The sequence below is a fragment of the Streptopelia decaocto genome, assembly GCF_964273445.1.
Source record: "Streptopelia decaocto genome assembly, chromosome: 5".
Classification (NCBI taxonomy): Eukaryota; Metazoa; Chordata; class Aves; order Columbiformes; family Columbidae; genus Streptopelia; species Streptopelia decaocto.
Genome location: NC_138659.1, coordinates 50,049,965 through 50,062,328, shown reverse-complemented (window position 1 = coordinate 50,062,328; position 12,364 = coordinate 50,049,965). Strand labels below are relative to the sequence as shown.

At 44.6% G+C, this 12,364-nt stretch overlaps 1 protein-coding gene across 7 annotated transcripts in view; it reads right to left on the bottom strand.

Moving 5' to 3' along the window:
* Positions 1–12,364, bottom strand: part of CAMK2G (calcium/calmodulin dependent protein kinase II gamma) — a 118,795-nt gene continuing 106,431 nt past the window's right edge. For 3 of the 7 annotated variants that reach the window (XM_082054533.1, XM_082054532.1, XM_082054534.1), the window contains 6 exons: positions 12,151–12,199; positions 10,016–10,129; positions 5,545–5,620; positions 4,957–5,051; positions 3,591–3,836; positions 1–1,092 (listed from right to left, as the gene is read on the bottom strand). In XM_082054533.1, the coding sequence (XP_081910659.1) occupies positions 3,604–3,836; positions 4,957–5,051; positions 5,545–5,620; positions 10,016–10,129; positions 12,151–12,199 (567 nt within the window). In that variant the 3' untranslated portion in view covers positions 1–1,092; positions 3,591–3,603. Of the gene's footprint in view, positions 1,093–3,590; positions 3,837–4,956; positions 5,052–5,544; positions 5,621–8,150; positions 8,277–10,003; positions 10,130–12,150; positions 12,200–12,364 lie in introns of all 7 variants that reach the window. The other 4 variants (XM_082054536.1, XM_082054535.1, XM_082054537.1 and 1 more) reach the window with 2 other exon arrangements.

The following is a 12,364-nucleotide window of genomic DNA, read 5'->3' as shown; positions in this document are numbered from 1 at the left end:
TGTATGTGCAAGTCTTCATGAAGAACATAACACTAAGTTTTTTGCCTGCTTCCTAAGGAACACGTGTTCTGCAGCACTGTGGATCCCAACTATGCTACTAGAAAGGAAAAAAAAAAAAAAAAATAGAAAATCTCATACATGTACCCTCGTCCTCTAAAATCTCTGCTCTTAATGCAATGCTTTTCTTGTTTTGCTTTGTTAAATTAAATAAACTGCCTTCAAACCTCCATGTTTGGCCAAGTAGTGGCTGTTTCTAAAATCAGTATCTCTGAAGAGCAAGCTTCTATTTAAGTTATATTCACTTAAACCCATTTTTTTTAATCCCTACTTCCACCTTTAGTTTTAAATCAACATCCCGGTTTGTTTTTTTTTCTTTTAAAGAAAAAAAAAAGTCTGTTTTGGGATCCAGCAGCCAAGCAACCAGCTTTCCATAGCGTTCTTGCTGCGCAGAGATCGAAGAAGAAAGGCTGAAGTCAGTCTGTTGGGCAACAGGAAGAGAAGTGCCTCCTCTCTCTTGAACCCCAGTCTTCACCCTGGCTCCTCTGGGGTCTCCTCGCCGCCTCTCACTGACTCAAGTTGCAGCACAGCCTGAATGCGATGTTAACTTCCACCATGGCTTTGCGGAGCACAGTTCAGCCATCCGCTGCTTAAGCCGCCTCCTTTTTTTGCTCTCCCTCTCTCTTTCGCTCTCCTTCACTTTTGCTTTCCCCCTCACTTCATTTCTGAAAGATGTTCCAGCTGCTGCCATTTTCTTAGCCCTGGGGGAGGGGGCACGTTGGATAATCTGTCATTTATCTGTTTTTTATTGTTTTATACAAACAACATGTCCTTTTTTTTTTTTTTTTTTTTTTAGATTTAAAAACACCTTCGTACAGCAGAAACAGACACGATGGATCCATGGAAAACAACAGAAAGGCAGCGCCCGGAGCATCAGATGCATGCAGGGTTTCGTGCATTTGGCTGCTGCCTGTTTGTAATTTGTATTTTTTTTTTTTTAATGTCAAAACAGACATGACCGTTGCTGTCACTCAGGCACTCCAGAGCCGCTTGCTAAGAAGATATTGCCCTCCAGCTGAGTATCTCCACAAGTTGCTTCAGTCAGGAAGAGGTAGTGTCCACCCAGAAAGTAGAGGGGAGAATGGGATGCAAGATGGAAAGAAATAAGGCCAAACATTAGTTGGACATAATTAATAAAACATGTTTTCTACAGGCTAATTATTTGGTGCAGGCAGAAACCCTTCCTAACACAACACAGACTGGGGCTCGTGAGGAGAGCCACAAAGACACTTGCTTTCCCTTCCAAGTGGCCGCATGTGCCAATGAAAATGAACTACTTGCTAAAATGAATTACTTGCTTGATTGGGGCAGACCTGGGCCCACTACCTAATAGTGACATGTCCCAGAAGTCGAAGGAGTGATCAAAGGCTCTGGTCCTAAGGAACAGTTTCTGCCTCACTTCCATTGGCTACTGTTTTTATTTTTAAAGTTTTCAGTGATTTTGTCTCTAAGTGTTCTTAATATTTAAACAAATGCACGAGCTTTTCTGCAGTTTTGCAAAGTTGTAGCCCTAGTGACTGCTTTTAGCAAAGGCTCTTTGTGGCTACTCTAGTTGTGTCAAATTACCAGTTTTATTTTGATTAGTTTTAAGTTTGGGGTTTTTTCATTTTTGTTTAGCATTGTCCTGCCATGAAAGTGTAGCCAAAATCTTCTTTCTACCATTACTTAGTTTGCAAACCTTTGTCACAAACTCTTTTACTAGTCGTCTTCTTTCTTGTTTCATACTCTCTCCTTGCACAGGAGTCCTCTGATTAACCTCATTATGGCTGTAGTTTCCTTTTAAGATGACTTACCCAGAACTGAACTCTGCCTTCCAGGTAAGAAAAACACACTCACTTCTATTTAAGCATTCTTATTCATCTCAATCCTTCTACATCCTTACCCTTCACTGCATATGGGCCAATGCTGCTCCAAAATGATTCAGTGTGTTCAGATGCAGGCTGCCCACACTGACCCACTCGTAATTGCACGTGGTTACACCTCCTTCAGAACCCAGAAATGCGCACAAATATTTCAACTTCAATTTAGTTTATGGGGTTTTTTAAATGTTGTTTTAACCAACGCTCTGTGGTTTGGAAATGGCTTTTGCTCTATAGTTTTCAGAAACCCTCTAGCACATACTTTTGGAGGAGCTGCAACAGTTCAGCAGCCAAGTGAAGGGAACATACTTCTTCTGTAGCAGCTAAGACTCTCCATTCCTAAACTTCCTCAGAACTCCACTGAGCCAAAAACAATCTTTAATAATTTCTTCTGCATATTTTTTGGACTAAATCCAGGACAGAAGTCTGCCTCAACATCTCTGTGATGAAAACTGATGCAAGTAAGTTATTTTTTGTTTCCTTGCAAAGGCTTTAGCCTTCTCACTGCCTTACTCCTTGGAAATTCAGCTGATTGTCCAGCTCTCTGGAAAGCTTCCCTGCTTCTGGTGCCCCCAACTGGCTTTTGCTTTTCAAATTCCATCTGTGACCTCTGCAGTTTGCTTGCGATAGTTCACATTCCTTTCCATTGCCTTCAGTAGGGTTGAATTCCTCACAACACGTAAGAATATAAAGTGTGCTTGGCTTAGTCCCAAGTAGCACACAAGACTAGCACTCAAGTAGTAACTATGCTTGGGTGGTCCATCCTCAAATGACCACATGAAAAAAAGCTTCTCTCACAGGTGTAGATGGGTTTTGTGTTTGCTCTTAAATACAAAGTCTTTAGTAAAAAGGTTCTAAAATTAAGAAACTTAGATCTTGAAAATGAACATGACATATGCTTCAGCACAAAACAAAAGGAGGCAGAATGACTTTGTAGACCCAACTAAAAGAAACCAGTAAGGCAATAAACCAGAGTTCCTAAATGCTGGAGAACTAAAAGGATCTGCTGTCCTTCAGGAGCAAGCAACAATTGTTTCTTCGTGTCAAATTTTATAACCTAAGTTTCCTCCAATGCTGAATTGTGGCAAGCTGAATTGGGGGATATTTTAAGTCCTCTGATACTATTTGTTTAGATATTTTTCTAAAAACCTCTGAGTTTTCTCAACATTGTACACTAAATAGCTTCTGCTAATCAGAAAATTTAGATGAATGAATCTTTATCCTTATGACATAGAAATTGTTCTGTATAGACTTTACAATATCCTCGTGAGATTATTATGTTTCATCAAAAAAGCTCTAAGAAATCACCAGCATGTAAAAGTAGATCCCTGACAGCTGGGAAACGGCAAACCCGTGCACAGCATGAGATACTCTTCCTCTCTGCTCTGGATTGGTGCTCTGCCTGAGCACAGAGCCCTGCACCTGGGAGGAAGCGCTGCTGCCATAGGGCAATTGTGCTCAGAAACAACTGTCTGGCATGTGATGCCAGTTTGTCAGGAGTGGCAGATAATCCTACTGAGTTCAGAGCACAGGGCTTACAGAAAGGAACACCAATGCAGCAGCAGAAGTTTTTAGCCTACACACAAATGAAATGGTTCTCTCACAGCCAGCTAAATCGCCTCAAAAGCTGAATTCCTGCATACAGCAGCCTTAGCTGTATGATATACTCCATACCCGTATTTGATCCTCACTGGAGAGGTGCTGCAGGAGCTCCAGAGCAGTGGTAGTGGACATTCAGCCACTTGCCATCTCGGCGGTGCCAGACGCGGGTCTCTTCAGACTGCGTGGTGCGGGGACGGCCTTGGCCGTCGATGTACTGTGTCAGGCGGATGTATGCGATGCAGGCAGCATCTTCACCAATGACATGGACATGGGGGTTCAGGATGGTGGTGTGTATTGGCTTGCTGTTCTTCGACAGTACTGGCAAAACATACAAAACCATCAGCTTCATTTTACTACTAAGAAAGAACAGACCCCCATATCCTCCAACCTCTTTTGCATTCTACTCACCTTCCACTGGATTCTGGGATACAATAAAAATTGCTCCTGCAATTTTCCAGGCAAAATCCAAGTAATTCTTTCCCCTATCACCTGTTCTTCTCCTAAGGAACTGCACACTTATTATTGCCTAGAATCCCCTGGGCCCTTTGCTCCCATTTCTTCTGTAAAGCATACTCACCACTTTTTCAACATCAGTGCTGCTGTTTCTTCAGTTATAGGAAAATATCTTGTAATTACAGAATATTGTTGCAAAGGAGTCAATAATCAGGAGATCTTTAAGCTAGGCCTGCATTATATGTGAATGACTCTCAGAGAAGTGTAAAAATCACTCCAGAACAGGCTTTTGAGAGAAACAAAGTCTCTGCATACTTAGACTACTAGGAATGGCCTATACCAAGGACCTTGACCTAACACCCAAAATAAACAAATTGAACAGATCAGGACTCGAATTTCAATTATCTCATCCTGTGGAGACATCCAGGAAGGGAGGTAAATCCACTAGTATAAACGATAGCATTTCTGCCAACTCTTTTTCCTGCCCCAGGCTGACAAGGTGACCCTTGCATCCATGTAACGTGTTCATTAGGTTTTAAGAGATCCGAAACCATCCAGGGAAAACTCAAAGTGAAGGCACGACTGATTTGTGCACAACTGTCCTTATGTCTGACCATTCAGTATGTCTGCCCCAAACATACATGTCATTTCCATCACAATATGCTCATTTTTTCCCTTTCTGTATCAGTAGGAAATCCAGTGCCTCAAACTTTTAAAGCTCCTGCAGTCCACACTTACAAAATATTTGCAGCAGGCAAACTGTATGCATACAGTAAAGGGATCTGGGGTTAAAATTGAAATTGTTGCTGAAAACGGCTTTTGAGAGAAAGGATGCTGGCTTTTATGAATGCATCATAACCCCCACACAATCAAGTTCTTGCTGGTTCTCATATCCAGTAAAAACAAGGACAATTTTCCCCTCAAATTGTGATATAAAGGAATATTAGAGAGAAAGCTGTTGGTGTTACCAAATCTACCCACTCACAGTTCTCAAAATAAAACTTATGGAAATCCATTCCTTCAACAAGGTTCCCCAGTGCTTCAGGTTCAAATGAGGTCAAGCCAGGATCACAGATTTTTCTGCAAAGAAAAGCACCACAGGTTTACAGTCTACATTTGAGCCCACAGGCTATTTACACAATGAAGCACTGATACAGCATTTGACTCACACCCTGTGTCCACCTATTTCCCTATTCCAAGGAGTAAGTTCCTGGAGTACTCAGTCCTACTGCAACAACATAAAGTTGATGCTAGTTGCCATTTCACATAAAACAAGCCTCTAAGTTTTGGCTTTTCTTTTATTCTCTTTCTGCCCATCCCTGCCCTCTCCTCTACTTTTCTTACAAAGCTGGAACATTTTCCTTTTGTTGCTCCTGTTGCTGTTTGATACATGACTTCTACTTGATGTTCATTTAGAGAGCTCTAACATATCCTTACTCCTAATTGATGTGGGCTAAAAAACATAACATTTTTTACCATCCCTGACTGCATGACACCTCCTCATACCCAGGAGCCAGAACATCACCTTGCACACAAATTGACAAGCAACCCGTCAGAAGACATCTGTACTTACGTATAAGCCTCAAAGTCTCCATTGTTGATGGCTTCTATCAGCTGCTCTGTTATCTTAATGATCTCTTGCTTACGCACTGCGAACAAGAAGAAAGAGCAATTTAACTGTGCATAAGACTTGAATGGGAATATGGGGCTAATTGGTGCTTCCTACAAGCAATTTGTGGAGCACCGTTAGTCTAGATCTCATAGGATGCTGCTCCCTGCATTCTGGAGATATGCAGTAATGACAACCATCCACATGAGAGTAAGGGGGCAATGGTATGAAAGGGGAATGGTGATCCCATAATGCAGGGAGAAAAGAATAAAGATGTCATATGCAATTTTTTTCTTTGAGTAAGGTCTAAGGCACCAGAGATGCCTCCTGAATGACAGTCTGAGGTGCTTCTGGGGAGTTTGACCAATGAATGTCAGTGAACCTGCTGAAGTGAAGCACTTGTCTGGCAGCTTAAGATGTGGAAATCCTTCACCACAGTACAAACAGCCACCACACAGATTGAGCCAATTTGAAAAAGTCTCCCAACAACTTGCCTATTACCATCACTGAAACCTCAGCTATTATTAATGCTGCAAACAAGCAACTGGGACATGTAGGGATGACTTCTGCAAGCTAGAAAGACAACCGCAGCAGGATGGATGGGTTGGACAAACAAATCCCAGCTATATACTAGTGTGCATTCTGCTCCTCAAGCAGTTAACTTCTGTTGTTCCCCATGGCACAATTCTTTTCAGCACTCTGACAGCACTGCTGTTAACCCAACCCAGCATGATGGACTTCAAGATGAACGAAGATGTGGGCTAGCTGTTTGCAGTTATTTGGTCCCCTCTGACCAGCACCTCTGCACTCTCTTCTCTTGGCTTCCCACAGGCAATTGCCCAGGTCCCATCCCTTCTGAGGAGTTCCATCACCCATACTGATCTCAAGAGTCCTTAACACTTGCAAAGTTTGGGTCGGCTCTGTTAAATAACACTATTCTAGTTCTATGACTGTATATGCACCATATATATGTCTGAGTCTGTGTGTACATCCTCACATCTCTTCAGCCCTCCCCACACTTTCCCTGTAGGTAGGATATTCTGCACATTATACAAGCATTTAGGAGGTGCTTTAGCATTATCTTCAATGTTACCAAATAATTTCCAATTCTTACCATTATCTGCCCCTAGGCATCTAAAATGTAGATGTCTGAAATGGAACCAGTCACCTGACTGTTCCTTCTTTAGGCTGTGAAAGAAATAGGCAGTTCTGGAAGTCTCAACTCAGACATCTCAGATGCCTATCATCAGGAAAACTGTGTTTAAATCCCACCTACCACCTTTAGATGTCTAAGTCAGGGAAGATGAATTCCACTCTAAATGCCAGAAGGTGCTAGTCTGAACTGCCCTCCCCTGTAAGCTTTCATCCACATATGCATCTCATCCCACCATTGGTAAGTGCAACTGAAGAGGAACAAGATGATAATCTGGCTACGAAAGATGTTTGCACACACTCTGGAAATCATCTAAGAGAATTATACTACCCCACCAGCCAGAGAAATATCTCAGATAGGGGACAACTGGCCCATAATAGTAAGGGATCTGTTTTTGCTGCTCAGGCTGTACACATTTCTACCCATCAAAAGACGTATACAGGGAATGGGTTATGTTACACAGTAGTACACGGTGGGCTATGTTACAAGCAAGTAATCTGGAATTGCTTCTACATGAAGGAGGGCTACTTGTTGGACCTTGCTGCCATGCAGATCACACAGTGCAGTGTCCAGAAGATAGAGTCCATGGGAAAGGCTCCATTTGGGATGAGTGAAGAAACCTACAGACCACAGACACCACGGGCTGACTCATGCCAAGGAGATCTGCACCCCCTTCCCAAGTGTCACTACGTAGCGGCATTGACCCTGTCCTTCAACACAAGTCCATTCCATCAGACTGTGCTCGTCTTTTTGCTTTTATTACATGTCCCGAGCTACAACCAGCACACAGGAGGAGATACGTTTTTTCCAAAGGACTGAGAGCCTTGAGATGTCACAGGGAAAGGCATTTGCACCTGCCACTCCTGATGAATCCCTGGGGTCTCCTAACGTACACTGCAGAGGGGCACAAAAAGGAGGCAAGCATGCACCAGCACAGACACACAAGTGTGACTCACGGCTATGCTACTGTCTGGTTCTGGGTATCCTACGAGGCCGCCCCGCTACAGCACGCAGCCAGCGCCGCAGCAGTACCGCCAACCGGGGCTGCGGGTGGGTGCACCGCGGGCGCCGGCAGCACGTCCAGCGGGGTCCCGTTGGGGCACCGGCAAGAGCCGGGCAGGCCCGGCGGCCCCGCGGCGCCTCCCGGCGGTCGCCGCCGTTTCCTGCAGCCGGCACCGCCCCGGTCGGGAGCGGCCCCGGGAGCCGCCGGCCCCGCCGTGCCCTTGCCGGGGGGCAGCGACGCCGCCCCCGGTACCGCTGCCGCAGCGTTAGCGCAGAGGGGCGCTCCGTGCCTTGGCGGACGGACGGACGGGAGGAGAGGGGGGCGGAGGTGGAGAGAAGAAGGGGGGAGCGTTACATCTACAGTAACCAGCGTTAATTGCACTACTCCACTACTGCTACCCAGCTGCTAACTTACACGGTGCACGGTTAAGTACAAAGGGAACTACTGGAGTTAGCAAAGGCTCCGACCGAGCACGCTCTAACTCCAATGTCTGCCCTGGGCTGTCCCAGGCAAGAAGCTTCTCTTCACAAGACTGTGTAGCTGCAAAACAAATGTAAGCATTAAAATAATATAAACAAACAAAAACCAGAAAGCAAAATAAAAACCAACAAAGAAATACAAACACACACAGCCCCAACCCCGGTGGGCACACAGAGACATCCACATCCCAGCAACCTCTACCCGCTCTCTTGCCTCTGTCACACATCAGCTGGGCCGGGCACTGCTCAGAGGGGACCATCCTGGCACTGGTGCAGAAGACCCCTCAGAGCACAGTAGGAATCACACTAGTGCTGCTGAGGTAGTTCGAGGGTGACCTAAACACTGGTCACACTAGTGACAGAGCAGCACGAGGGCAAGTACGAGATATGAGTGAAAGGGAGAGAAAGTAGGGCATCCAAATCACTGCAAATCTCAATCGGGGGGGAGCAGGGTGGGAGAATGCTGCCTCACTTGGCGGAGGAGTGATTTGGCACTCCTCAGAGTACCAAGCAGGGCCTTGCTATGAGCAAGAGGAAGGAGTTAATAAAAAAGCAGCAATGGACTGTACACAGCAAAAAGGACTTCAGAAGAGGTCATTTCCCTTCCATTCTGGCTGGGCAAAACACCTTTCCCATTGCACCTCACAAACCAGCAGTTTGACATCCTTGGAGCTACTTCAAAAATAAGTAACAAGAGAGGTTCTGACTGCTGCATCGTATGAGACACTGCTGCTGTGTGCAGGAAACCAGGGAAGGAAGAGAGGAGGAGACAGAAGAGAGCATGCCTGTTCCTTCTTTCGCAGACTGACCTGAACAGAATAAAATACTACAGACATTCCCAACTCATATTAAGGATCCTTCCATTATAGCTTTAAATAGTCAGGCAGCTAGTACAGTATATCTGTGCAGGGGAAAGGCTGGGAATCCCAACTAGACTTTCTCCAACCTTTGTTCATATCCATTTTCAAAGTTTTTCAGCCACAGGCCTCTACGGAGGCAGCCAATTCAGGAGAGATCAGACAGACGGTACCATAACTGGCTGACTAACCATGGTGCAAGCTAACTGAGCTAGCAGGACAGATACACAAGGTAAAGCCACAACAGAGAAATGTCCCTCAGAGCCAACATTTATCTAAGGATTTTAACTTGGAGCACCTGACAATGGATTCAGAAATGCTATCGGGTCTTCCAGCAGCCACAGCCTCCCTTCCAAAGCACCCTTGAAGCAGTCTGTAAAAACAGTTTCTCATTCCTTTTGCATTTCCTGAGCACCATCCATGTCTGGGGTGCTCCGAAGTTCTTAACCAGCGAGACCGAATTCAGCCTCACACATCCCCTTCATAAGCAGACCGCATTTACCACAAGGAAAACTAAGAGTTGCAGTGACTTGCCTGAGGAAACCCTGAAAGGCAGTCTCTCTGCAGAGAACTCCACATCTCATCCAGATTAAAACAAGGAAATGAAATTAGCTAGGATGAGGTTCTGGTTTTCGTTTGTTTGTTTTGCTGTATTTTTTTATTTTTATTTTTTTATTATTTTGGGGTTTTTTTTCTGTGTGTTTTTTTGTTTGTTTGCTTGTTTTCAAATAGGGAAGGAAAGGTTTGGAAATTTTCAGTGTGCAAAGGAGGGTATTTTGCAGGAAGGGAGATGATTTTTTTTTTTTCTGGAGTACTGGAAATGAAAAAATCAACATTCTGGAAGGAAGTTGAGGAAAGGAAAAATCTTGGGGAAGGAGAAATGGGAAAGGTGGAGGGAGAAGTGGGAAAAAGATGCTGTGAAGCACTGCACCCCTGGACTTACTGGCTGAGAAACAGAGGGAAAGCTGGGACTGCATGGACTCAGTCTGTGTTTTGCTCTCACTGTGCCTCCGTCCTTCAAGCACTGAGCTGCCGTCCCCGGTGGAGAGAGGGGGAGCTAGCATGGCGGGGAATTAAAACACAAACACAAACAAAACACGCAAGTTCAGTAAATAAAAAAAGAGAAAGGAAATAGGAGAACATTAAAGAAACCACAATGCTGGGCACAAAACATGCAGGAGTATCCTCCAGGGCAAAGCCAAGTAGACAGCTCTACAACAGGGACCTGCTGTTCGATTTAGAAGGACACAGGGGTGGGGAGGCACTGCCTGTAGCCCCACCACAGTAGAAACAACATATCCCTCAGGCAACTGTCGCTGATGGATCAAGATATGTCTCCTACACCACAGCAGAACAGATCTGTGTAACCTGTTGTCTGTTGAAAACAAGAAGTTGGCAAAGGAATTGAACTATCACTTCCCCTTCCACAGTCATGGCTATAAAGAACACCAAGAACTCCAACACGCCCAAGCCTTTTGGTCTTGCTTAGCTTAACACATGGAGAGGCAGGAGCTGAAAAGGAATACTGGTGAATACTGCTACACTTAAAACTGAAGCACTAAAATTACCAGAGCTGGCCATAGCACAAACTATTACTGTGCAAGCTCCTTCCCTCCCAACCACCATTCAAATGCTCCCTTCTATTATAATCAACAAGATTTTCTGAACTCTGCCAAAAAAACCCCAGTTTCGATCTGCAGCAATGTAGCCCTATACAATTCTTCCTAGAATTAGCCCTGGCCAGCTGCTACCCCCCAGCCTTCTGTTCCAGTCCTAGCCTTTTGCTGCTCACAGCATTTGGATTCCTGACTTACATGACCACTGGCTCAAGTCTGGAACCTCTCCTGAACAAAAGCTGCCAAAGGAGACAAAGTTCTGGACAAATATCTGTTCTACATGGATATCCAGGAGAGATTAGATAAATCAATTTCATTACCACACTACCATAATCATCCAGTTCCCTTCTGTCAAAGTTAGGTTCTTAAATCACAGATTACTCTTTGGTAAAAAGGTAGGGGCTAGAATACTGTCCTGTGAGGAGGTCAGGTCTTCTCTGAAACAACCTGTATTGCAGAGCTCATTTACTCACTGACATCCATTTCTGCTCCCAGTGACTCCTCAGAAGAGGAGCCAGCAGCTTGTGATAAGCCACGGGAAAAGTGACAAGAACTAGCCCTGCTGACAGAGGTGACATTGTGGCTACACCACAGGGTCAGCATTGATTTTTCCCTGGATATGTAACTCGGATTGACTACAGGGACAATGAGAATATCACTGTCTCAAAATGCAAACTATTAACACATTTGCCTCAGAATGCAAACTGCATTCGCCCATCCTGAACCTGCTCATTCAGGAAAATGTCTGTTTGTCCTTCTTTAGAGAGGTCAGGGAAAGGACAGCTGCTCAAACAACATGAACAGATATATGGAACTTGGAGCCCTTTCATCTAAAGAGTTTTACAATCACAGAATATTTATGATATGGACACTGAAAGGTGTGAAATCTCTTCTCAGCCTCTCCCTCAACTGATACCATGTCAAGGACATGAAAAATCATTCCCATTCAGAGATGACAGGCTGAGAATGATCTTCATCTCAGAAATAAAAATAGACCCAAAGAAAAGAAAAAAAAAAAGAGCAAAGTGTGTGCATGTCACTAAAGAGATTCCCAGAAAGGGGTGAGAAGGAAGACTGAGCAGTAACAGAGGTTTCAACCGCCTGTAACCTACAGGGAAGCACAAAAACACAACCAGACTCCAAACGTCAAGGGACTGGTAGGGATTTTCTAAGCCTAGAAATGGACTGGAGATGAACAGATTATGATATTTGCAAAAAAAGAATTCCAACTCTGAGACAAAAACAAATTAGCTCTGGGCAAATGGTGTTTATATACCACAGAGGCCAAGTCAGCTGGTTCCCCTGTGCGTGGTCCCACTGTGACAGGAATGACAGCATCATGGCAAACTTATGAACTAAGTCAGACACAGAAATCTGGGAAGCTAGTTCAAGACAATGATTGAATCTCCAGGATCCCCTACCTGCACTTAGCTGTATTAGAAGTCACAGGCAGAACACCTACCTTTCAGATCCTCATCTTCAGTCGTGGTGTTACAGCTCTCTGTGGAACCCTGCACAGCAGAACAGAGCATTACCTGGCATCAGCAGTCGTGAGCATGAGTAAATAGTTTGATTTGTTTGTGAAGGAAGATGGGGAAAAGCGCATAAACATTGGCAGATATGGCAGGGAGAGGATGATAAAAGGAAGATTTGGATGGAAGCCGGCCAAAAATTAA